The 24370-nt window shown below is 40.5% G+C and overlaps 2 protein-coding genes across 6 annotated transcripts in view; one reads left to right on the top strand and one right to left on the bottom strand.

Moving 5' to 3' along the window:
* s100a10a (S100 calcium binding protein A10a) overlaps window positions 1-22490 on the top strand; it is a 150955-nt gene extending 128465 nt beyond the window's left edge. Inside the window, exons 1-3 of one of the 3 annotated variants that reach the window (XM_072369934.1) lie at window positions 20735-20834; window positions 21988-22149; window positions 22257-22490. In XM_072369934.1, coding sequence (XP_072226035.1) covers window positions 22009-22149; window positions 22257-22418 — 303 coding nt within the window. In that variant the 5' untranslated portion in view covers window positions 20735-20834; window positions 21988-22008 and the 3' untranslated portion in view covers window positions 22419-22490. Of the gene's footprint in view, window positions 1-20734; window positions 20835-21985; window positions 22150-22256 lie in introns of those variants that run through there. The other 2 variants (XM_072369935.1, XM_072369936.1) reach the window with 2 other exon arrangements.
* On the bottom strand, window positions 1246-16136 carry trim46b (tripartite motif containing 46b). Of its 3 annotated transcripts, none has more exons than XM_072370755.1 (12): window positions 15749-16136; window positions 13038-13299; window positions 12718-12907; window positions 11992-12190; window positions 10693-10839; window positions 10258-10353; window positions 8608-8861; window positions 7711-7832; window positions 7202-7540; window positions 4194-4423; window positions 3287-3354; window positions 1246-2639 (listed from the first exon to the last, which is right to left on the bottom strand). In XM_072370755.1, the coding sequence occupies exons 1-12, from the start codon at window positions 15839-15841 to the stop codon at window positions 2192-2194; spliced, it is 2448 nt and encodes an 815-aa protein (XP_072226856.1). In that variant the 5' UTR covers window positions 15842-16136; the 3' UTR covers window positions 1246-2191. The 3 variants fall into 3 exon arrangements, with proteins under 3 accessions (XP_072226856.1, XP_072226857.1, XP_072226858.1); XM_072370756.1 differs by having other exon boundaries at window positions 15761-16136; XM_072370757.1 differs by lacking the exon at window positions 15749-16136 and adding an exon at window positions 15056-15295.
* Window positions 22491-24370: the final 1880 nt, after the last annotated feature.

Raw genomic sequence — 24370 nt, 5'->3', positions numbered from 1 at the left:
AAAATTCTGTGGTTCAGGCCTGTATTGTTCTCTTGGGATTTACCACAAATGCAGAAAATAAAGTGAGGGATGACTCATCTATACTTTTATTTTCTACATCTCTACAGACAACTGTGTATCGTTTTTTGCACTGCTGACCTCTCAAATGTGCATTCATCTTTGTAATGAGAGGTTTATGCACTGCAACCCTACTTTAAAATCCTTTCCTATGTAATTGTCAATGGACTGTTTATACTCCAACAATCTGATCACATCCCACATGGACACTCTCAGTCCCCACAGGAACAGCTGCTTTTTTCTTTTTCCTAAAATCCCACACTAATGCATAAGCACAACGGTAATTAACACACTCCTTGTGCCTCATTTTTGTCAGTGCCTCTTGGTGCCCGATGCATTCAATGTAGTTTTTCAGTGTGCAAGTTAAAAGGCTGCACATTTTTTTTCTAACACTGACCAAACAGTTTCTCTGCCTGTGAGTAAAGGTTCGTCACTGGACTGAAATTATAAAATTAAAGCTGGTAGAAAAAATTAAAAAATCATCCTATCTTTAGGACAAAAGTGCCACAACTTATTCCAGCACCACCTCTTCTACTTCCTTAACATGACACTTATACTAGCACACAAATGGAAATCTTTTGTGTATTTTAGAGATGATGCCAGCATTAACAAAAATGCAGTGTGACAATTTAATGTCTTTATACAAAAAAAACCTCTTCCTTAAAGATTTAAATGCAGATGTCCCTTTAAAACCTGCTGCTTTCAAAACATCAACCATTTGAGATGCATAAAATTAGAATAAACTGGATCAACTGGGCTGGCTCAACACTTTTGCACTAAAGCATGATTAGATGTTAACTGCTACACTGCACCATGCATTTCAGCTGTGACAGGAGACAGGCACATTAGTGTTGTTTTTCCATTCATTTATTCAGAGTTTTCCTTCAAATTGTTACCTCTCTGTATGTATGAGTAAATCGGTAAGAATTCAAGGAGAAAATTTGGTTATAAATAGCTTATTCAAAACTTAGATTATCAAAAATCCAAAAACAAATATCAAATTCACATCATTCCTCTTCCCAAATAAGAACATCCTGACCATTACACACGTTGCAGTGATTTCAACTGAGATTGGACTGTCTTTAGTGTTCTGCTGTGTGTTTCTGCCCCCTAGTGGTCAAACTAAATAGTTGAAACATTTACTGAACTCATAACGGCAATAGAAACAGGAGACAGAGGGAGTTTTTGTAATTTAAACAAGTAGGATTTATTCAGTGTTTATTTCCTTAATCCATTTTTCTTTTGCAAACATTCTGCCAGCAGGTGAAGTTTACACTGAGTTAATCTGCTACTCTTTTCATTAGAAGCACTGCTCATTAACTTACAATCAAGCAAAGTTTGAAAAAAAAAATATTTGCGAGAAAACAACTTTTTATTGACAGCCCGTCGCCGCTATTATCAGTCAAACCACACGCTCTCAAGAGCTCGGGGAATTAAACACACAAGTGCCCACACACGCACACACGCAAACATCAGACTCATGTCTTTGAAATACGAAACAGCAATGCACAAACAAACTGTGGAAACTAGTGATTAGCTGTGCAGCAGAGGTATAATTGGAGCCTCTAATTGCTGCATTGCCTCATTGTTCTTCTCTACCACTAATTTCCCTCAATGACATCCTAGAAAAACAATAACTTTGGTTGAGATCATAATGGCATCACGACTAGCATTAACTGTGGTTAAACACAGATTTACTTATGGATGCAATAAAATATTCTCTAATATTCTTTTTGCACTCATGTAATGTCCATATCTACAAAGCAAATGGCAGAGATTAAAGACAAGAAATGACAGAAGAAAGTTTCTACAGGGGAGACAAAACTCTGTGGTGCTTTATTTACATTAGCTTTATAAATGTATGCAATATAGCCTGGCCATAAGTGCAAGCACAGAAGGTATAATTACATTAACCAGACACTACTTAAGCAATAATTCCTGCAAAACTGCGTGTAACAAAAATGTAAGAAACATAATTACATTGCATATTTGTTGCTATAGAAACATCTTCTTATCCAAGAAAATCAAATACAAAAGAAAATCGCTGAGATGTCTAACTTTTCGCTCTAGCTGAGTAAATACTTCACAATAGACAAATACATTCCAGATTACCATTAAAACCTCAGATCAGGCATCAGTTGTTGTTCAAATTAGAGCCACGGGGCTGAATGGTTACCCGCCTGACCGGAGTTTGATCTGCATTGCGATTAGCCACCAGCTCCTGCAGCTGCAGTGCCCCTCCACCAATGAAACAGAAAGCAGGGCACACTGGGCCAGAGCAATCCACATGACCCTCCCACAGAGGCCGCAAAGAGTGGGCGTCATAGAAGGTGACGCGTCCCTTCTCAAAGTCAAGGCACACACCGAGTCGGGGCGGCAGCGGGTAGGTGATGCCTGAAGGCGAGGAGGGGCCATTGCCGTTGGTAATGGGGTCTCGATTACCATTACCTTGATTACTGTGGTGGTGGTAGCTGTGCTGGGGTAGGTAGATTTTACCCATACCCATGGTGAGGAAACAGAAAGGTGGTGCAGAGTCCAGCGCATCTTCTGCTCCGCTGTCATGGCCACTGTCTGGGTCGTAACTGTAGAAACAGTACAAATAAGAAAAAAGGAGGATTAGTCATTCATTCACAAAATGAGATGCTTGATCTATTTCTTCATCTGCTTAGCAAGTCTTTCAAGTCTTTTGTACTCCTTTTGCTCTCATAAAAACATGTTAACAGAGTGCAACATGATATGGGAACTCTGTAAGCCTCAATTAACCAGTATAAATATAAAAATATCTCTATTTATCTGGATTTAAGGGGATCACATACAATCTTATGAGAGCACTCTGTGTCATAGTCAAGTGGAACAAACTCAGTCAAGTCAAGTCAAACTGAGGCAAAACCATAAGTAAAACCTAACGTTAAGCCCATGAAACATCTCTGTCCCGGGTAAAACACATAATAATGGACTTGCTGCTGTGTTGACGTTTAAAATAAATTATACAGAACCGTAAATTTAAAATCAAATAAATGGCCAACCAAAAGCCTATCAGTAAAAATATTAAAGGGTTTTATTTTCATCTCAATATACTGTTATTTTATTTCCAATCTTTATTTCAAGCTTCTCTACAATGTCTCTATGGATCAGACAGAAGGACAGTACCCATTGGAGATGTTATTCTAGTGTTCTTACTGTTTATTTATTCACACAAGTTCCTCTTTTTTTTGTCTGCTTTACTCACCGGGGACTGGCCATGTCCTGTGGAAGGTGAAACCACTCCTGCAGTTTGGACTCCAGACCAACTCCCACCTGTTCGAGAAGAACAAACGCAACACTTTGGAACAAACTAAAGATTTATTTTGTAATAAATCACAATGGGGCCACCTCTGTTTTTATCAAATTATTTAAAGTGAAGTAGACGCATTTCATGAGAGGATGAGTGTGTCTCTGCTGGTAATTTCATGCACAACACAGCACAATTTCAAAAACAACATAAATGTTGTGCATAAACGTGTAATTTCAAATAAAGTCAAATAAACATGTTAATACATTTCCGTCAAAACAATCCACCTTAGAAACATTTTTAAGTTCACAGTTTGACTCTTTGAGTCAGATCATATAATTTTCATCCAGCTGACCTAAAACATAAAAATCATTTTTGCATCTTTTGCCTCAAGAAAAGTTGAAAGAAACCTGGCTGATAGTCTTTTCATCCTTTTGTACCTGTCTCGCAGTCATGTTACTGTGCACTTTACACGATGAAAAAAATATGAGGCTATATCTGATTCTGCATGCAACTAAATGCCAGCTACAGGCCATGGTTATCCCTTGCCATGACTACTGTAATTCTCCTCTAGTTGGACTCCCAGCATGCACAGTGGAACTCCTACAGATGATTCAGAAAATGGCTGCACGTTTGGCGTTTAAACAACCAGAAAGGTCACATGTCCGTCCATTAGTCATTGAACTTTAGTGGCTACGCATGGCAGCTCGCATCAAATTCAATTCACCAATACTGCCTTTTTTTCACCACTGAATTCCTCCCAAAAATGTCATCTGGCACTGCCATCCATATGCACAAGGCAGTCTCAATCAAAACTGTTCACATAAGTCGTGGTATGATGGAAAAAGAGCTAGAAATAACTTGCCTTCACGAGGTAAGATCCAGGTTCAACTGAGCATGCCCAGTAGTGCCTTCCCTGTGTAATGGCTACATCCCCGACAAGAAGATCAGAAGTCAGGTGACAGGAGGTGAGTGCGTGGTCAGCGGCCTGAAGAAGAGAGAGGCCGGGGACACTGCGAGCACCGCGCTGCTCTTTGCTGACGACCAGCCGGTCGGCATGGAGACCCCAGCGAGAGTCCAGGTAGAAGTTAAGCACTGACAGGACACAGCAGAGTAAAGGGAGAAAAACAGGGAGAGATCGGAGACCAGAAGAATTGAGAGACATGAATAAAGATAGCCAGATGCATTACGAAATGTGACATAGGGGTTTTAGAAGTGAATTTGGGGAGGCGACAGAAGGAAAGTTGTACATATTTTTAGTCAGAAAGTAGCGAGGAGAGGAGAAGTGAGGAGAATAAAAAAGCAACTGAGAGGAGAGAAACAGAGAACAGACATGCACCTCCTCCCACCAGCACTGGAAGAGAAAAGGACATCGATCTATACATTGATGACTCAGGGAACATAATACAGCAGGTATCCCCATAAAGCTTCAGCGGTGGGAAGTGTTTTTTTTTTTATCAGAGGAAAAGAAGGAGGATAGCAGGAAGGTAAAACAGCCAATAGGGGCACAAGGAATTCACCAGTCACTCAAATCGACCATTAAAAAGCCGCTAGATCTGAATCAGATCCATGCTGTTAAGCCTCAGGTCTTAACAAACTGCAAACCTCATCAGTGCTCAGACAGCTCTCAAGGCAGGAGTTAAAATTGGACGCAGAGGGATGAGTGGGCGTCTGGTAACAGAAGCTGAGTGGGATGACCACATACAGAAAGAGGAGGAGAGGAAAGAATTATGTGGTATGGGGTACAGAGAGGTGGCAAAGGGATGAATGCACTTCTTACGTTCTCTAGGAGGCATGTTGATTGGCAGCGTGGAAGTGGCACAGTAGAAGATGACAAGTACAAAGCTGTGAAATGGAAACAAAAGATGAGAGAAAGATAAGGAAATAAAGCGCAAGATGATGTGCTGAAAATGAAGAGAGAGAGGTGGGGAGAAGTGTAAAAAAAAGATGGGAATGAGAAAGAAAAGAAAGATTATGAATTTTAAGCATTTCACCCAGGTAAACATTTTAATGCTTTAACTTTAAATGATAAATAATAGCAGAGGAGACAAGGTGAGTGGCTCCTGGATGACAGGAGCTGCACCTCAGTGTCTGTGGATGTAATGAGATTTTCTTGTAACTGTCGTGGAGTTGCGTGTCAGCAGGAAAACCTCTGCATAATCAGGTCGAAGATATAAATCACATTCTTTTTATTTGGGGTGAAGAAGTGTGAGTGTATCAGTCAAATAAAGCTCTTAATGTTGTCTCAACAAACAGGGCGGCGTTTGAAGGATGTTGAAACATGAGATCTGGTAGATCTGGAGAGTAAAAGCAGCACCATAGTTGTAAGAGCAATTAATACAGTTAAAAAAGTCAAACTAACCCCTGGATAATCTGTCAAAAAAACAGCTTTGACCTTCCATACTTTCAACAGTTGTTGCACAAAGACTTTTTTGATCTGAGAAACATTTACTGGGTCGGTACCCCTGTGTGTGCTTCCAACTAAAGATGTCTATATTGGCTGGGTTACTCCCCACCACACAACCTGTTTAACGGTTTTTACTTTTCACCAATCACACCACTTTCTCATGTCTTAGGAATCAACTTTAGCAATATTGTCATAACACTTGTGAATCTTGATAAGAATAATCACGCAAAGATGACTATAGCTGTGGAGAATTTAACATCAACCTTGTTTAGAACTGCCACATGTTGAGGCAGGGATTTCACAAGAGATCAGTAAAATTCCACTGTTAAAGCTGGGCCAGCAGTCACCAGCCCCTTTGGAAAAGCTATAGTAGATGTAAAAGAATTCTGTGTTTGAGTCAATAGATAAAAGTTCAAAGGGATTAAAATCAGGAGAGATTAATTGCCAGATGAGTCATATCATTTAAAAGTTCCTAAAGCCCCCACTGTAATATCATATTGAACAAATAATAAAGTTGAACCAAGTTTATTGAATCAATCTTTTTGCATGACAGCTGCCCAAAATTTTCATCAAAAATCTAATTGTTAGCAAAGACAGGTACGGTATGCACAATTACTTCCTGGTTAAAAGCTTACTGAGATTAAGTGGGGTATTAAAAAAAAAAACAGAAACTGTGCTGTGATAACTCATGTTTAAGTAAGAGTGAGTCACAGACACTTCTTATGAAAAGTCAATTCATTAGTTTGGCCATGAAAAGTCCAAATATTTATATAGACCTGGAATTACCCTGTGACCCGACCGACGGTATAGAAAATGGATGGATGGATGGACCTGGAATTATACAGATCTACTCCAACGAGTTTAAACCAACCAAAATGGACTTATCTGAGTCAACATCACTGCATTATGAGCTCTTCGATAAATTATTATTTTTATGCATATTTGTACCACATTGCATGACATTAAACTTCCTCCTTTTGTGTATTATCTATCCTATGTTACTTGGATTTGTGAAGCAATTTAAGTCATTACACTAAACAAAACAGTTTATCGAAGTGGATGTAAAATTTCTTCCTTGTGTTGCTTACCCTCCACTGCAGGGCAGCCAGGATGCTATTGGCCTTATTTGTCTCACTCTGACTGCTGCGTTTTCATTTCATTTAGCAGAGCACCTCATACCATGAAATTACTAAAGAATGAAAAGTTCTTTCTGTACCTAGATTTAAGTTTTTTTTGACGGAATAACAAATGTTTTTGGATGATCAGTTGAACCTAATGATCCAGATCCATGCATAACCAATAAATATGTGAAAGAAAATCATAATCATCAACATAATCATAAAGAAAACAGAGATTCACACCTCATGTACATTAAAACTAGTCTTATCTTCTTTTTTGTCCATGTGTTGATTCAGTGCAGTCTTTCCATGGCATTGACAATCAAAAAGTTCAGAGTGTACCCTCACCTGGTGCAGGTGGAGTGTGCAGGTACACCTCCTCGCTGTACTCCCCGTAGCCTGCCTTGTTGCAGCCTCTCACCCGCAGCACGTACACGCTGTCCATCTCCAACCTGTCAATCACAGCACTGCTTCCACTCACTTCATCCAGTCGTTGCCAGCCCCAACGGGCAGCAGCCAGTCCTCCTCTGATCCCGCCTCTGGAGGCTCCTCCTGGCACCACACCTCGGCGGCGGTACTCCACTGAAAAGTGCCAGGCGGGTGCAGACTCTTGGGGTAGTCGCCAGCACAAGAAGAGCTGGTCGTAGGCCAGAGTGCGCTGAGTATCGATGACTGGAGCCAGAGGAGCTACGACAAGAATATGGTTAATGTGGGGTTAATCATGGCGTAAACTGAGTAAATGTACCCTTAAGTAAACAAGTCTCCTCCTTATTTTCTTCCTTATCTTCTACCCATCCATTTTCTCCCCCCTCATTCTTGCCCTTCTTTCCCCTTCATCTCATTGCTCCCCTTCTCACCCTGGATGAAGTTCAGCTCTGTCAGGAGTTTGAGCTCTTTGGAGGCATCCAACTGAAAGTGTCTGAAGGATGGATCGGCAGCTAAGGTGAAATGCTGGAGATTCTCAATTGCTTTACTCAGCCTGGTGCAATCAAAAACAGGGAAGACAGTTAAGAGGAGAGACAGCGTCTACACATTGCTTTCATCAAGATGGGTGGGCTGGAGACAGACTAATAAGCTGGGAGGGATGTTTAGAAAAGATAAAATAAAAGATGAGCAAATTTTCTGCTGGAGATCAATTCACATTTGGTGAGTGTTTATAAGAGATTATCTACTTTGAGTTTGAGTTTTGCAGTGTGAGAGAACACACTACCTACTGCAATGGTGTATTCAGTGATTAGTTCTAAAACAATCAGAAATGTGAGGAAGCATGGCACACCGTATACGCCTATATCCAAAAAATCAAAAACATTCAAACTCTGTTTTAAATTGGAATTAGCTTGTAGATTCTCAAAAGCTGAGAATAGGAAACTTTTCCTTTTTCTGATAAATTTATGCTCAGTTTTAATCAGATGTAGCATTTTTTAAAAGCTGGGACAGAGGAAACAAAATACTTTATAAGTTGAGTAATCATATAAATACGAGAGGGAAAAAATGTCTAAATAACAAAGAGACATTGTTTAGCCAGCATCATTGATGATATTGAGGTGCATAAACGCACATGACATATGTAACATGAACACAAAAACATTCATTCTGAGTGATATATAAACATGCTATTAGCATAATAAACATGCTATCAGCATAATAAGCTGCCATACAGCTAATGAAACCAATGAGCTTATCCCTTGTTCTAATAGTTAAATATATAAGTCAAGACAGAACTTTTCTATGCCTTAGGTAAACAAATGCAAAACCTGTTATGAGTTTGGCGAGCAGCCTGCACAAAGCAGGGCTGGTCTGATTCTTTCAGCAGCTCCTGGGTGAACGCCATGAGCCCTGCATGTTCCATCAAGCCCCGTCTCTCCGCCACCTGAGCAGCCAATGCTTCGCCTCGTTTCTGTCGCGCCACTTCCAGAGCCTGGGTGAATGAGGCGTGACGCTCAGCCAGAGCAGCAGTCAGATCCCTGATACTCTGAGCCAGCTGCTCTCTGGCTGACACGCTGTTAACCTGGTGATGAATAACACACAGACAAGTTCAAACATCTGAAAACTAACACCCAGCTGAGATGGGCTAACAATGCATCTTCACAGGGATTCCTAAAGCCTTAAAGAGCTTACAAAGTTTAAAACACACAAAAGCAGATTCATTCTTTTTAAAAAGCACGTGTACATCAAGTTTGTTGTCGTAGACATATGGATTTTTAACAATGCACTGAATGAATGGTTAATAATTTCCCCATCTGCATCGACTAAACAATAATATATTTCGAACTTCATAAGCGCTTGTTGCTATGCTTTTGTAAGGACTGATTTTTTTGAAGAGACACATGATATAAAACTGAGGATCAAAGCCAATACTAGCTTCATTTTTCACCTGGCAGTTTTACAGATTTTCACCGGAGACAGCTGGGACAAACAGAAGCTCGGCTGCCACGGTTTATCATAGCCGAATTGACTCCCTCACTCTGCCACTTGTGTGTTATATCGGCTGAGATCATGAGTGCCAGTTCTCAAGATAAACCTGCCATCCATCCATCCATCCATCTTCTATACCTGCTGAATCGAAATCAGGGTTGTGGGAGGGCTGGAGCCTATCCCACCTGCCATCAGGTGAGAGGCGGGCACACCCTGAACAAGTGCCGGTTCGTCACAGTTTCAGCACAGAGACAAACAACCATTCACACTCACTCTTACTCACAGGGTCAATCTAAAATCTAAAATCCCTAATTAATCATGCATGTTTTTGGACTGTGGGAGGAAACAGTTTTTCCCAGAGAGAACCCAGCCATGCATGGGGAAAACCTGGAACTTTCACCATCACACCACTGTGCAGCCCCACAAACCTGCCATGTGAATGTTAACTGCACAATTTAACAATGTCACTGGAATGCAATGTTGTTGAGATGGAATGTAACCAAACGTTATTTATGGTTGCTGGTCAGAGATCTGTCAGTGCCCTCAGTGGACACGCCCACAGTTTCTCTTTAAAACCAAACTTTATTTATTTGGCAGTTGTTTAAATCCTTCATGTTTGGCTGGGTGGTTAATACACAGAAAATTATAACACACCAAGAATTATCGGAAGTTGCAGTTTCACTGGAAATACGTTAAAGAGAATTTTTGTGCGAAAAGTGTCGCGCACTTGGGCTCCATATGTATTCATCATTGTGTATCAAACTCCATATTTATTTCTACATTACACAAACTTGAGGTATTTGCTCTGGATAAAAATGCAATTCTTTCAGTCACTGTCAATGTGACTGAAGTCTAATATTTCTGCTTCCTGCAACCACCAAAAGGAACCAGAATACAGCAGCTTCAACAGTTTTATGAGATTAAGCTGCTAACTGATGTAAATTTAATGTTCACCGACCAACATTTTATCAGTCAAAAGAATGAATCACCTCAGTCTGAGTGATCGCACTCTCCAGCTGGGTAATCTGAGCCAGAACTGTGTCCTGGTTGGACAGAATGTAGTTAATCTCTTTAGTTATCTTTTCCTGTTGAATAAACAGAAGAAAAAAAAACACATGACAGAGATTAAAAATTACACAGAGCTTTACATTAACTTTATATTAGTCTATCTGCTTTAGTTTTATAAGTCTCTCATATATCAATAGCTGCTTTTCAAGAGTAATTCCTCTATAATTATAACTAATTTCAAAATCTGGCTAAAAATCTATCAAAGACGTTTCTTTGTAGGTCACATTGAAATTTCAGAACAAACACCATCATATGAACACTGACATCAAGCTGTGTGCCTTTTTATACATAACTGTACATTTTTTATCTTTTGTTGCAAGCCTTTCATTTTGTCTATGTCAGATTCACAGTCATACCTTCAGAGCTTGGTAAGCCTGCGCCACTGGGAGGATTTTGTGTCCAGCGTGGATTCGGCGCAGTTTGCAGAGAGGGCAGAGCAGCCGCTGACAGGACCTGCAATAGAACTGCAGCTTTTCCTGGTCGTGCTCCGGACAGGTCAGGACCTGGAGAAGAGAGGGACATTCAATCAGAAATAATTAATTCACCTTTACCTTAGGAGAGAAAAAGCAAATCTCTGTAACGTACAGATGAATGGGAAATGTGTCATTCTATCTGGTAAAACAGCCAACATCAGCGAAAGCATCAAGAAAACACAGAGACAGAAGCAATGTTTTCTACTTTTATTATTTTAGGTTCCCTGGTGTTATATTTATCTATGTGGCTCAGATAACAAAAGTCTGTCCTGAAAATACCGAACAATTAGGTCAAAACATTGACTCTGCACCGCATCCATCTTAATAACACAAAAGCTAAATTTAATGTGAACACAGGTTGTGTTCTAAATGTATATCTAAGGGTTTGATTCTTGTTGTTGTTGGACTCCACGAGGGCTGCCACTTGTCACGATCCTGTTTGTAATTTATTAATGGACAGAATCTCGAGGTATAGACAGGGAGAGGAGGGCTTCTGGTTAGAGAACCTCAGGTTCACAGCTCTGCTTTTTACACATGATGTGATTCTGTTGGCTTCTTCAAGCCAAGACCTCCAGCACACACTGAAACGGTTGGCGGCTGAGTGTCTGAATGTGCCAGGATGAAAGTCAGCTCTTCCAAATCTGAGGCCAAGGTTCTCAACCATGGTTCTCAAAATGTGGAATGCGCTCTCCGGGTCTGAGACGAGTTAAAGTATCTCAGGATCTTCTTCACAAGTGATGGCAAGTTGAAGCAGGAGATGGACAGACAGATAGGAGCTACGTCAGCTGTAATGAGGGCACTGCTCCTGTTCGTTGTAGTAAAGAGGGAGCTGACCCGGAAGGCAAAGCTTTCAATTCACTGGTCAATCTTTGTTCCAACCCTCACCCGCACTCAAGAGATCTGGGTAGTGACCAAATAAATGAGGTTGTGGATACAAGCAGCTGAAATGTATTTTCTTTGGAGGGGCTCAGTCTTAGACATAGGGTGAGGAGCTCAGCCATCCGGGGGGGGAACTTGGAGTAGAGCCGGTGACATAAGAATCAGAATTTGATATAAGAAAGTGGCACCAACAGGCTCAATGCATAGAACATTTCTTTGTTGTCTTTCATGTTATCATTTCAGAGTTTATTGTTCCATATCTAGATAAAGATTAGCAAAAAGTGTCTCAGTGTATGACAGTACCTTTGGTCTGAAGTTGAGTGTTGGTTGGATATGTTCATGTTGTGCCCGTGGCGTTCCCCATGGGTGATAGAGCTTGAAACACTCATTGCAGAAATTGGATCTGCAGTCAGCACAACCCTTAGTGGCCTCCAGAGTGTGAGGAGGCTTACAAAACTGGCACATCACAGCAACACTGCCCAGGCTCACTGTGTGCCTGTACCTGTTTGAAGTGTGGAGAGAAAGCACAGAGGGTAGAAGAGAAAGAGTTTGGTTTAGCATTTATCCATCTAGTTTGTTTCATTGTGATTAAATATATTTTTCACAAAAGGACACCCGGTCACCAAAAATGTAAAAATCAAGAAGTTAAAATTCAAACTAATTCAAATCCTATAAAAGGTTTTGAAACCTGTGAGAGGTGCAGGGAGTGACATTGAGACTAAGTATCAAAGACGTGAGAAACTGAACAGAAAGCTGCTAGACAGTGGAAAAACACTGTCATTAAGGCTTTGCTACTGTACGATATGTTGCAGTGCACACTGTGCAGGATTCTTCACAGTTCAGCTGCTGCTGAATAATGGCAATTAGATTTGGACATGTTCCCGATCCTCCTGTTTTTCAGGTCGTAGCCATCCATTTCTTTACATCATCTGCACTGAAGGTGTGGGGTTTATGTGCACATCTTTCTTTCTTCCGGTCATTATTTGTTTGAGGAATGTGTGCAGATTTGCATGCTTGTGTCATATCAACCTCTCCACTATGCGCTCCAAAGTGAGGTTGCGGAGACAGTCAGTAAGGCCCTTCTCTCCTAGTTCAACATCTCGGCCGCAGGGGATGCAGGGGAACATCATCACCAGGGGTGGGCCTTCCTTGCGGCGGCGTCCTGGATACGTCCCATATCCAGGAGACCGTGGCATGGATGGGGAAGGCGGGTGGGGACCTCAAATCAAAACAAAGAACCAGTCATAAGCAGAGGGAGGGAAGGAAAAATTAACTAATAAAAGCATTCCCCTTCTCTTCCCTTTGTGAGATCAAACTCAGATGGATTCTAGTGAAGAGGCACTCCCTACCTGATCGTAGCACACGGTCAATGGGCCGCTGCTCAGCTTTAGGGGTCGGCCTGCGTGCCTGGCGAGGTGAGCGCGTGTTGGGTGTGGAGGCTGGGGAATTGGGCTCTGGAGGAAGCTCTGGAGGCGGATAGCCATTTGCCACTAAGACCTCAGAAGCACACAAGAGACAGACACTGTGCTGGCATGGCAGAACCACGGGCTGTTTGACTATTTCCTTACAAACAGGGCAGTGCAACTCATGCTCCAGGCTCTTCATGTTAGACTGTTGGAAGCAAAGAGATGAAGAATTGTTTAAAGGAATTGTCCCTAAGATGGAATTATTTTGTATAAAATTCAACATTTAGAGGAAAAAATTGGTACCTTGAACCTTTAACAGAATATCAAAGAGAAGTAAGAGTTGCTGATAAGGATTTGTGTTATATTAAAATGTTTTAAAATATATTCAATATTTCAAAATATTCAACATCTAAATAGCATTCAGGTTAGAGGAGATAAGAAGATAGGACTTAGAGTGGCCAGCATGAAAAGCTTTCTCGAAAGGCGACACAGGGCTGGTTAATTATGGATAAAGACCAAACGTTAATTATTCAACCAAAGTGTCCCTTAGTCCACAGTCCTTCATATGAGCATATGACATGGGCTCCTTAACTAGGACCTACATTACGGCTTTATGACACTGTGAAAACGAACTAGATTTACATCATATTTTTCATGTGAATGTTATGAATGTGCAATACAAACAGTGTGTTGAATACATTGGGCCAGAATGACAACTGGCTCAGATCAGAATCCACAAATGCATCCATAACATAAGAAACCCAGCGTCATTAATGCAACACACTTCCTACGAAGTAGAGAAACTGTTGGCTTTTATGGCGACACAGTACACGCCCCTACTAAGGGGAACGATACAAAGACACATAGTGCTTTTTGTTCATTTAGTGGTTTAAATCACTGTGCAAAATGCAGTGATAATGGGTTTGATTCTTTCTTACATTAACTCCTGAACCTGCACCTTCAGTCTATGAGAAACCAGCCATCGGAGCTGTGGGGCGAGTGTAAATTTGGAACTCTGGAGCAGTTAGCACATCACAGCCACACTCAAGGACATGGATTTTGCAGAACAGCTCACAGGCTGTTGCAGAAAACTGTGACTTCACACCTATAATCACTTTAAATCCACAGTTTGGAGAAATGAAAAAAAGTCCAATCAGTTCCATAATAACTTGTAGTACCATCTTACCATATGTTTTCTTAACAGTCAGAGTTTGTGTTCAGTCAGTATTTGTTAGTGCAGCACAGATGGAACACATTCAATTTTCTTGTCTTTTTGGCCCACTCGGGCTGGCCGGCTCTCTCTAGCTTCACAGGATGTCCTTGACACACAACCTCAACCTTCAAACAAAACTGTTGCAGACTCAGCTGCAGCAATCACAGACACTAGGAATTAACGTCAAAAAGAGGACAAGACTACACTGACTGGCTATGCTGCATAGGGAATATGGGAATTTTCTGTCTGCGATGTGATGTGATTCAACAGCAGAACGACTTATCACAGCACACCACAAAACCCACAACCGGTGGGCACACTTTAAAGAGGACATTAAGGGACGCCAAAATGTCACTCATAAATGCTGACTGATGATATTTCTAATAGAATGATATAGCTAAGTTACATACATCTTTGAGGTAAAATTAGCTCAGGCTTTTTCGGTGGAGAAAAAAAAATGTGCCTTGACATACCCTGAAGCATCAAATTGGATTAACCGAATAATCACAATAACCTACTTTCTCCCTTAGTCCACCTCAGTCTCTCTGTGTCATTCTCCAATGTCAATTACGGCCTATCCATCTCCTCCTCCAACAGTTTAGCCAAACGCAGTTTCAGGTTATTAAATTCCTGCAAGCTAAAGAAACCGCGGCAAACAGCGGCTCTCCGCATCCATCTAAAATGGCCTGTGCGCACTGTTACTGTCCAGTGGCGGCGTGGTGAGGGCGTATAGGAGACGCATCCTTACCTTCACCTGGAATCTAGGCGCCATGACAGTAGACTCTGTAGGCTATATATCTCCCGCATCAGGACACTGATGTCTCTAGCAAATCGGGGAGGGGTTTGAAGCAGTACATTGCCAGCATCGAGGTGTAAGATGGGCTCCAGAGGAAATGGGCCGCGGTGGCTGATTCGACAGTATGAAAATATTCACACCCTCGCCCACCCCGCACGGATCTTTTTTTTCTTTTTTTGGGTAAGGCTACCTGGCACGTGCACTGCGTGTACCATTCGCGACATCGCGGTTGAACGTAACCGTGTATGAAACCCCGGATAACTGCCACTGTTACCAGCAGCATCCAGGCACAGTTTTCTCCCCATCCTCAGCAGCAACCAGGAGTCCTGCATCTCATCTCATCTCCATGGAAACGAGCATCCAATGATCCCCAAAAAAAAGGAACGCGTCGTTTCAGTCTGTACCCATACTCTTTCACCATTACATATTTACCAATACATAGCAGCGTCTCATCAACGAGCGTCGGTTTAATTTCTGCTAATTTCGAAGCAGAATTAAGATCGAATCTCGCACCAAATGCGTTAAAACCTTTAACCTGGGTTCGAAAATAACCACGGTGCAATCCACGCTGCTGTCTTCTCACACCAAGATTTCAATAAGCATTCAGTGACAACACAAAATCAGACATTTAAAGCAGCTACTTACGCTGATACGAACCAAAGCTTCCATCGCTGATGTGGCTGTTTTTAAATCCATCTCTGCCATATGAAGAAAATATCTCTCTCCTGTTCTCATCATCTGGATATAAAGCGACACGTATCTAGGCCACAGGCCGTGTAGTAGATGTTAATAACACAAATATACGATCTTGATAGTATATGGTCCTTAAAAGTCAGTTTCTCGTTTTGTAATTCCTGCGTTTTTTTCCCCCAGTTTTATCAAAAGACAGTCGTCTGGGCTTTTTTGCCGCAAAAACAAAATAACACGCATCCCTCTATGGAATGCAGAAATAAGAAAGAAAAAAAATCCAATTTCAAGATTTGCAGCAAATGTCAACATACATCTACGCTAGTATTAACAGATGCCTGTGGCTTTATTCCCTACCCAGAGATCCCGCCCCCCACCCTTCCCATCCGTCAAAGGATGCCTTCAAATGATGGAGCACACAGTGGGGATAAAGGCTGATGTCACTGTTAGAAAAAAAGAACATTTCTGATTCCGCGATTCATGGATCTCATGAAAGTAGACCTCGTTACAGGCTGTATTTCCATGATCCACATAAAACGAGAAAATATAGACAACACCCCGAACTAGCGCTTATTTGTATCGCGGCCATATATAAATAGCTTACATGAGGTACCAATAGATATAATGTCGCTGGGATAACCTGCATTTTGTCAGCCTCTCATGCTGACTTCCTTCTTGATCATGCTTCGGAAAAAATAACAAATCAATTCAAGTCATCTCAAAATAAAAGTAAATCAGTATAATTTATGTTAGACAATTGCTTGAGAACATTAAAAGGTCAGGGGTTGGTTTTACAAAACCGCTTTAAAGATGCACTAGGTTTAGTTTTGATTTCAATCATAATAATGCAATATCAAATGAGTCGTGAAACACACAGAATTTATTTTTCAAAGTGAAAAAAAAATAAAAGCAAAAGCATCCAATATGCAAGAGCATGCAATGTAATTTCAGGGTGAAATTATTAAAAACTGTATCACCTCTCAATAACTGCTTGCTTTACTGGCTTTACTGTTAAAAAGGCTCCAATGATAGTGACCTACATGCACTACTTGGAAGTCAGAGTTGTTTCGGACACCTCACACAGTGTAAAGGACGTCACACACAGCAAATTCTGGCCATAACCGTAAAATCTGATTTAGATTTGAGACCATAAAATAGAAAGTTCATAATTGAAACTGCGTTAATCTGTTACCCTTTACTGTGTTTATGACTGTGACAGCATGAAATCAGTCTCTGTAAGCCTTATGTCTTGTCCAGATAATTCAGTGGATTCATTGTATTTGGAGACATTGCAGTGTCTTAATGGACAGTGTCCAAGAAAAGTTTAGTTTGTCCTTTGTCAGAAAACTGCAGGATGGTGATCAGGAGCACATTCCTTGGTCAAATGAGACCAAAATAAAGTTATTCTGGTCAAACAGGGTTTAGCATGTTTGGCATGTAACTGCTTAGTTCAAAGCAGCTTAGTGAGGCGTGCAGGTGCACATAGGAAGCAACCAAGTCACTATGGAGCAGAGTTACCATTTCATATTTCATGTTACAGGAAAACATGGACATGCATAACGTAACGTACACAGGTATGAGACTTTTCCAAACACTCTGGAGAGCTGGGTTTAAATCAACTTTCCTCAGAGTCCCGTGGGAGACCATTGTTTGATGAAGCAACAAAAGTAGTTGATACAAACTATAGTGTTCCTTTAGCCTGCAGGTTCCTGATTATGTATAACCCAGAAAAATGTTGGGTTATTGTTCCATAGAAGCTCAGAGGATGCATTTTTGTGGTTTCCAGAAACGTTCAACACTAATCGTTTATTCCTACATCTGGGCTGAGTTTTAGGGCTGCATGAAAGAAAGATACTGTATGCTTGTTGGTGTAATTTGTACTGTAGTATCTGACAACTCAATAGAAGCAGAAATTTAACCAGATGAAAAGTATAAGGAAAAACAGTACATGCAAAGCCTTTTATGTACAACTCTGTGCTAATCTTTATTGCTTGACAGCTACATATATGGCTCCATGCAGCACACTACCTCTCATGACTGAATGTGCTTTACAATGAAACTGGTTATAAACAGGACACATGTTTAAAGATGAACATGTAGGGTGTGACTCATAAAGAGGTTTGGTGGTGGAAAATAACTGTGCATATTTGATTAAGTACTTGGGTACAATTCAGAAGTATTTTTATTAGTAGTACTTTTTTTGTGCCACCAAATCCTTCTGTCCTCTTCTTCTTCTTTTGATATTTTTGATACATGTTACTGATTAAACTTCTATATGTTTACAAGGCAAGGAATGCAGACATTTTATATGTAATTATAAATGTAATGTATTTTTATGTTGCATTATGAGCTGCTTTAGTGATGGATGTCTGTGTCTCTTCCAGTAAGGTCCACATATTACAATCACATTTCACATTTTGTCAATTAAACAACACTCATTAAGTTCATGAACATGTGAAGAAAGCTGCATGCTTCTGAAAAGGGACACATGACACTTCCCAAATGAAGTTTGTAATGCCATATGCCCACCACAAGAGGGCCCAAATATCTGTAATAAAAATCCACCTGCCAGAGAACTTTATGTCATAAACTGGATGAAAACATGCAATAACAAGATAACTGAGGTACACACAAATTCAGCCAACACATTAACGTGCAGCTGATTATATGTCCTGAAAACTAAACAAAAAGAGAAGAATATGCAAAGAGTGCAATCTGTCTGTTCAACCAATAACGACTTGCAAACACCAATTCTACAAGATACAACAAAACTAAAAGCGCTTCTCTCTCACATAATTCTCTATGCTCTAAATCAAGTTACCTGATTACACATGTTGTAACTATATAAATCACTCAGCCAATCCCAAAAGATCTTAAAAGAGTTAAGCAAATGCACAAAAATATACTTTCAGTGTTTGGATGGTAAAACTTGCACTTCAGATGATAACAGGCTGAGTCATGACTCATTCAGATTGACTATTATCTATGCATTGTTGGCACAATAATCAAACAATCACAGAATCTCAAAACTGAAGGTTCAACATAAGGTGGAGTAAGGCATAAATGTCTTTAGGCAGCTAATAGCGTGCAGGCTCAGGCTCGCTTATTAACTATTTTCTTTAATAATTTATCCCAAATTTATTTTTTATTCTCAGTTGTTAGAGCAAGTGGAACAAAAATGTAGAGAAAAATTTGTTGTAGAGAAAAAGTCCATTTACTTGCTTTTGGCCCTTCAAAGGCACTCAGTCAGACCTCATTTCCATAATTTGCATGAGGCCTCCGTTCATGGAGTGTGTCAATTTCTTGATTAGTGTACAATCAACTTTTACTGAAGCAGCAGCTAAGTCTCCGAAATGCTGTTCAAAGAAATGGGATGTCTCATTTTAATGAGGAACCCACAAGTTCTTGAGCTTTAGGAATAAATATTGAAACCCGAATTCAAAATCATTATTTTTTCTGTAACCACAGTTTGGGGAAAGCATCTGTTACAAACTGACACCATCCATCTTCAACACGAGAAGCTTCCACCTGACTCAAAGCGGTACCCCGTGTCTACAATGGTCCAAAGTCTCTCTTTCCATCTGTCAACAATGATTTCTAAGCCCAATTTTGACACTTCAATCTCATTCATTGGTGGTGTTTCAGCCTCCTTTTACAATGTCTCTAAGCACTTGATGCATTCCATCTCACTGCGCATTGCATTGTGCATCACATTGCACAGGAGGAATTTTGCTTCACTCTTTCATACATAACATGCACTAATGTACCTGCAGATAGCTTCTAACAGACCAGAATGTTATTGACGTGATGTACAAGAGAGGTCAACTGAAAGTAAATAACTGAAAAACCAAAGAATGAAAAGTTTATGACTGTGATCGACAGTCATGAGGCCCAAGGAAAGGAAAAAGATCCCTTCTACAGAGCCTCAGAAAGTACCACCTAATGGCACCACATCAACAACTGAACAGCTTTAAACAGACAAGCACTGATTAGAGCTAAGAAAATGAGGACCAACAACAACAATCAACATTTCAACTACTCTTTGCACAGACTTTGTTGGACCAGCCCGATAAAACAATCCAAGCTGTTACTGGTACAGTAGTTACTGTTACTGGCATTTATCTGATGCTAAGCCACATTATTTACTCCTGTTTTTCATGAACAGCATTTCAGACAAATGCTGTAGTTTTGGTTGAGTAAAATCCATCCCGGAGCATAAGATGAAATATGTAATATTAAGATGAAACTTACTGGTGATTATTGCTGAACATTTTGCTGATCACACACAGTGCCCCCCCCCCCCCCCCCCCCTAAAAAAACAAACAAAAAAAAAACAGATCAGGTTATTAAAATATCACATAAAATCAGATGGACCAGGTGATGCGCGATGTAACTTTGTGTTACCATCTGTCCACCACAGGATGGCGCGCAATTACTTGTTTAAACGCTCTCATAGTTTCAGAAGTAACAGATGTGGTTTTAACCTGTTAATGGGATGTGTTTTGGCAAATAATAAATCCCGCATGCTCGTTGTATTTGCTTGTGATAGCCTAAATCTTCTTCTTGATTGTCTACCATCCCTTTCTTTGATATCCTTCATAAATCTCCTGAAAAGGCTAGATTATCGTGAAGTCAAAGCAGGCAGCTGCCCGTTTCTTTTAAACTGCTTAAACTTTGTCAGTGTGTCTAGAGATAGAGATAGTAAACCCCATTAGAGTTGCAGTGGCCTGTTAGGGGGTCTGACATTGCACAGAGCTGTTAGAAATAACAGTAAACAGAAGGAAAAAGATGCCCATGAGTGCTCCGTGAAGCAATTATGCTGCGTTTACTAGCCCATGTGAAAAAAATAGGAACGTATGGTCACTCATAAATCCCAGCTCACTAAATTGCCTCCCAAACCCCGTATGAAGTCAACATCAGGGTCCAGTGTGTCAGCCTGACTCACCGCACAGCAGCCAGGGCGGCGCCTCACTATAAAAACTCCCCTGCGCTGGTTCTATACTTTTCATCCCCTTCTCTGCCGGACACGTCTCAGCCCTGCGAGGTAAGATTTAACGGTGCTGCTCTTGTCTTGCAGGTTTAGCTCAGTCAGAATTTGTATGGATTTGTTTTACATTATCCTCTTTATTCTGGTGCCAGTCAAAGTTTTCTTATAAACCAAAGCGTGTTTGTTGGTGCTGAACTTAACTGAAACTTATATCGAGAAATTGTGATTTTCCTTTGCTGTACTACTTTTAATCACGGTTTGGGGAGTCCGTTGTCTTTGACTCCTCTTGGATTGGACATGTACTATTTTGAAATACATTTTTTCCCAACTTTTAGGATTTTACAGCTAACTGTTGAAAAATTTTGGAATTGGAGCGGTTCATTGTTAACGCCTGGAGGTGCACTAGAATGTGCTTAAGGGCGTGGTTGGACTGTGGACATGTACACACAAGTATTTTGCTGCTACTTTGTCCTCTCTCATTAATTGCCCTGAATCCCACCATTCTGGGCCTCACGTTTCAACTCGCTCAAGTTTTCCATTCCCCCTTACACAAATAACGCAACCTCAGCCTTCCCTCCCACTTCTCCTTTTCATCTGTTGTCACTGAAAAGCTTATGCTTACAGTGAATTGAGTTTCAAGAATCTTCTTTGGGTCATAGAGTCTATTGCAGTTATCTTTTTCTAACGACATAATTACATATTCTACATAATAACATAACCACTACTTACTGCTTATGAGATTTACTGATCAGTGGGGAAGAGAGTAAACTATTCCTCTGCTACGTTGCATCCTCTTACAATGCAATCTCTTTTTTGAGACAAAATCTCTCTTATATTTAACAAAGAGTTATCTAGATTTTTCTGCTAATCTAGATAAGTCTCACTGGAGTAGGATAAATATTGATGATTTTATCAAACTAGCTATTGTTTAAAAGAAAACAATGATTCACTCTGAGATTATCAGCTCCTGGGCTTTCAACTCCCCTAGACCCCTTTGAATGCTCAGATAAGGTCATCATTGAACTTTTTCATGCAAGATTCTCTTGCTTAGGTTAATATTGAGCATTACAACAAAAACAAGTTTATATAATTCAGTTTTACACTGTGCAATGAAAGGTCTCTCAGACTTTGTTTTAAAAAAATGTCAAATGAAGTGAAACTCATTCACCATAATCAACATTTTCTACTGTATCTGAATGTTGTTTTTCAGTCTAAACCCATTCCAGCAACCATGCCTTCAGAACTGGAGACATCCATGGAATCGCTCATCAAGGTGTTCCATCGCTACGCTTCCAAGGATGGTCGCAGTGGCACACTCAGCCGGCGAGAGCTCAGAGAGCTGATGGAGAACGAGCTCTCTAATTTCCTTAAGGTGGGGAGAGGGTGTAGATAACACTGAGACTCATATCATTATTGTATTACTTACATAATACATATTCCCGTTGATCCCTCCTTAACAACTCTTTTACTTTCAAACAGTCTCAGAAGGATCCTGCTGCTGTTGACAAGATCATGAGGGACCTGGACACCAACGGTGATGGACAGGTGGACTTTGAGGAGTTTGTTTCATTGGTTGTTGGACTGTCCATTGCATGTGAGCAGTGCTATCAGATGCACTTGAAGAAGACTGGGAAGAAGTAAATTAGAGACCAAAAAGCATTTCAGTTTTTGTAAAGATTTTTTCATCCATTAAATACACTGAATCATTTCCAATCTCTTGTGTTTACTGATTACTGTGTTTGTGTAAAGTGAAGAAGCAAACATTTTTCTATGACTTAGATATGACACTACCCCCACCCTATCACCACTCCTCCTCCCTTCACTCACTGTTAAATTGTACTGAGGAGATCTGACTTCCTTGGCAACTGTGCCATGAAAATATGTGTGATAATGTAATTCTCACCTGCCTTTATGACTTAAGTATGAAAAGGCAGTTGAACCTCGCACTCTTTTCCTGATAAAATACCGCTTATCACTGCCATGAGGAATCTGCAGAATGTTCCAGGCGTGAACACACCCCTCTAAGAGACACAATAACTCAGTTGATGTTGCAATTCCCCATGTCATGATGCATTCAAGAACAGATATACAATACGACAGGGTAACTGAGTTTCTAGTTAACTGATGTCATTGAGCAAACCCTCGGTGAAGTGTGGAAATATGGAGGGTGAGAGTCACAAGGTGCAGCAGATAAACACAGCACTGTTTTCTGTCTGACTAAACTCTTTTTCTCGTGACACATGACTACTGAAAGTCGGCTAACACCAGGGAGAGGAAAAGGACTCCTTTTCTGATTCTTTCCCAAACAAATCTCACATGCCTCACTTCTTGTGAGGCGAGTTCCACCAACTTATTTAGACGTTCATGGTAGTCGCAAAAAAATAGTTAGGTAAGAGTTTCCACTGATGAGATGCCAGTCAAAGAGACTGAGGAAGGTCTGCCTGAAAGACTAAACTCTGGAGGAAATATCCCCTGCAGACACTAAAGCTCTGCACACACATCTGTGGGCAGGGCCAAACCTCTTGGTCTCAGTGTTCATGGTTACAGGGTAAACACTGAAGTTGCTTGGTTACCATTTTCTGACTGTGTGTGTGTGTGTGTGTGTGTGTTAGCACAGAAGCGCCACACCCATGTGACCCACAGCCGGGTTTAGAGTTGGTAAGTCCAACATTGTTAACTGCTTGGCATCAGTTCTGGTATGAAGAGATCACTGCATCTGTAGATTCATTTTCAGCACTGAATTCATTCTAATAGACTTTTCCTGTGCGTGTGGCATCCTTTTAATATGCACTGAAAGAAAGAAAAAATCAACAATTTAACATGAAGTTGAATAAATATTTGAAGAGATTAGGCACTGATATGAAACTCGTTTCCTGGGTACAGAGACTTCTGAAAACAAAGATCCTGACTCTTGTCTCGAACTTTGTAAAATACACCTATATTAGTCATTCCTTGTCAGGGTGTGTGTTGTGAGCTCAGAGATAAGCAAGCATTCACCAAAGCATACCACACCTGACTTAACACACAAGTAGAAAAGCCCCCCACAATGGAAATATGTTAAACAATAACACAAGTGCTCTGAGCGTATAAACCGTCCCACCATCCGATTTGGAGCTGTTCCACAGGAAATTACATCAATCTATTGTGCTCTTGATACTGTTTGCCAGTTTTTCTGCAGCTCCTCTTTTGATAGCTGTATGGAGGGTGCTTTGAAACCTTAATTAAGGGCTCCATCCAAGGAAATAGAATTGAAATCAAGTGAAAAAAAATCAAGAGAATATCAAGAATTTTCAAAAAATCTGCATTAAGCACCCTGAGGTCTGAGGGTTTCCCAAGTTCTTTTCTTGTATACAGTATTTTAGATACTTGCAGTGTTTCAATATTGCATTACTTTATTGCCCTACTTGACTTAATTTTACAAGAGAATGATTTACTTTTTAGTGTACTGCAGTTCTCTCACAGCTGCAGTTGAGGGAAAACATAAGTAAAAATATGATATAGCCTACCTATGGTCATTGTAAAAGTCATCTTACAATCTATGTTTATGACAAAGTTAAGAATTCAAACAACCATCTACATTAACTTTACAGCAA

This window comes from Leuresthes tenuis, unplaced genomic scaffold (genome assembly GCF_036924035.1).
Source record: "Leuresthes tenuis unplaced genomic scaffold, fLeuTen1.0.hap1 SCAF_18, whole genome shotgun sequence".
Taxonomy (NCBI): domain Eukaryota; kingdom Metazoa; phylum Chordata; class Actinopteri; order Atheriniformes; family Atherinopsidae; genus Leuresthes; species Leuresthes tenuis.
The sequence above is the reverse complement of the archived record's forward strand: the minus strand, read 5'-3'. Positions and strand labels throughout refer to the sequence as shown.

What these genes read in the sequence shown, in the direction of transcription:
- trim46b (XM_072370755.1), bottom strand. Translation starts at nt 15,841, where the DNA reads ATGATGAGAACAGGAGAGAGATATTTTCTTCATATGGCAGAGATGGAT. An exon ending in AAGCTTTGGTTCGTATCAGC is followed by an intron (nt 13,300 to 15,748) that starts GTAAGTAGCTGC and finishes TGCTTCCAACAG; the next exon opens with TCTAACATGAAGAGCCTGGA. An exon ending in TTGGAGCGCATAGTGGAGAG is followed by an intron (nt 12,191 to 12,717) that starts GTTGATATGACA and finishes CACTTCAAACAG; the next exon opens with GTACAGGCACACAGTGAGCC.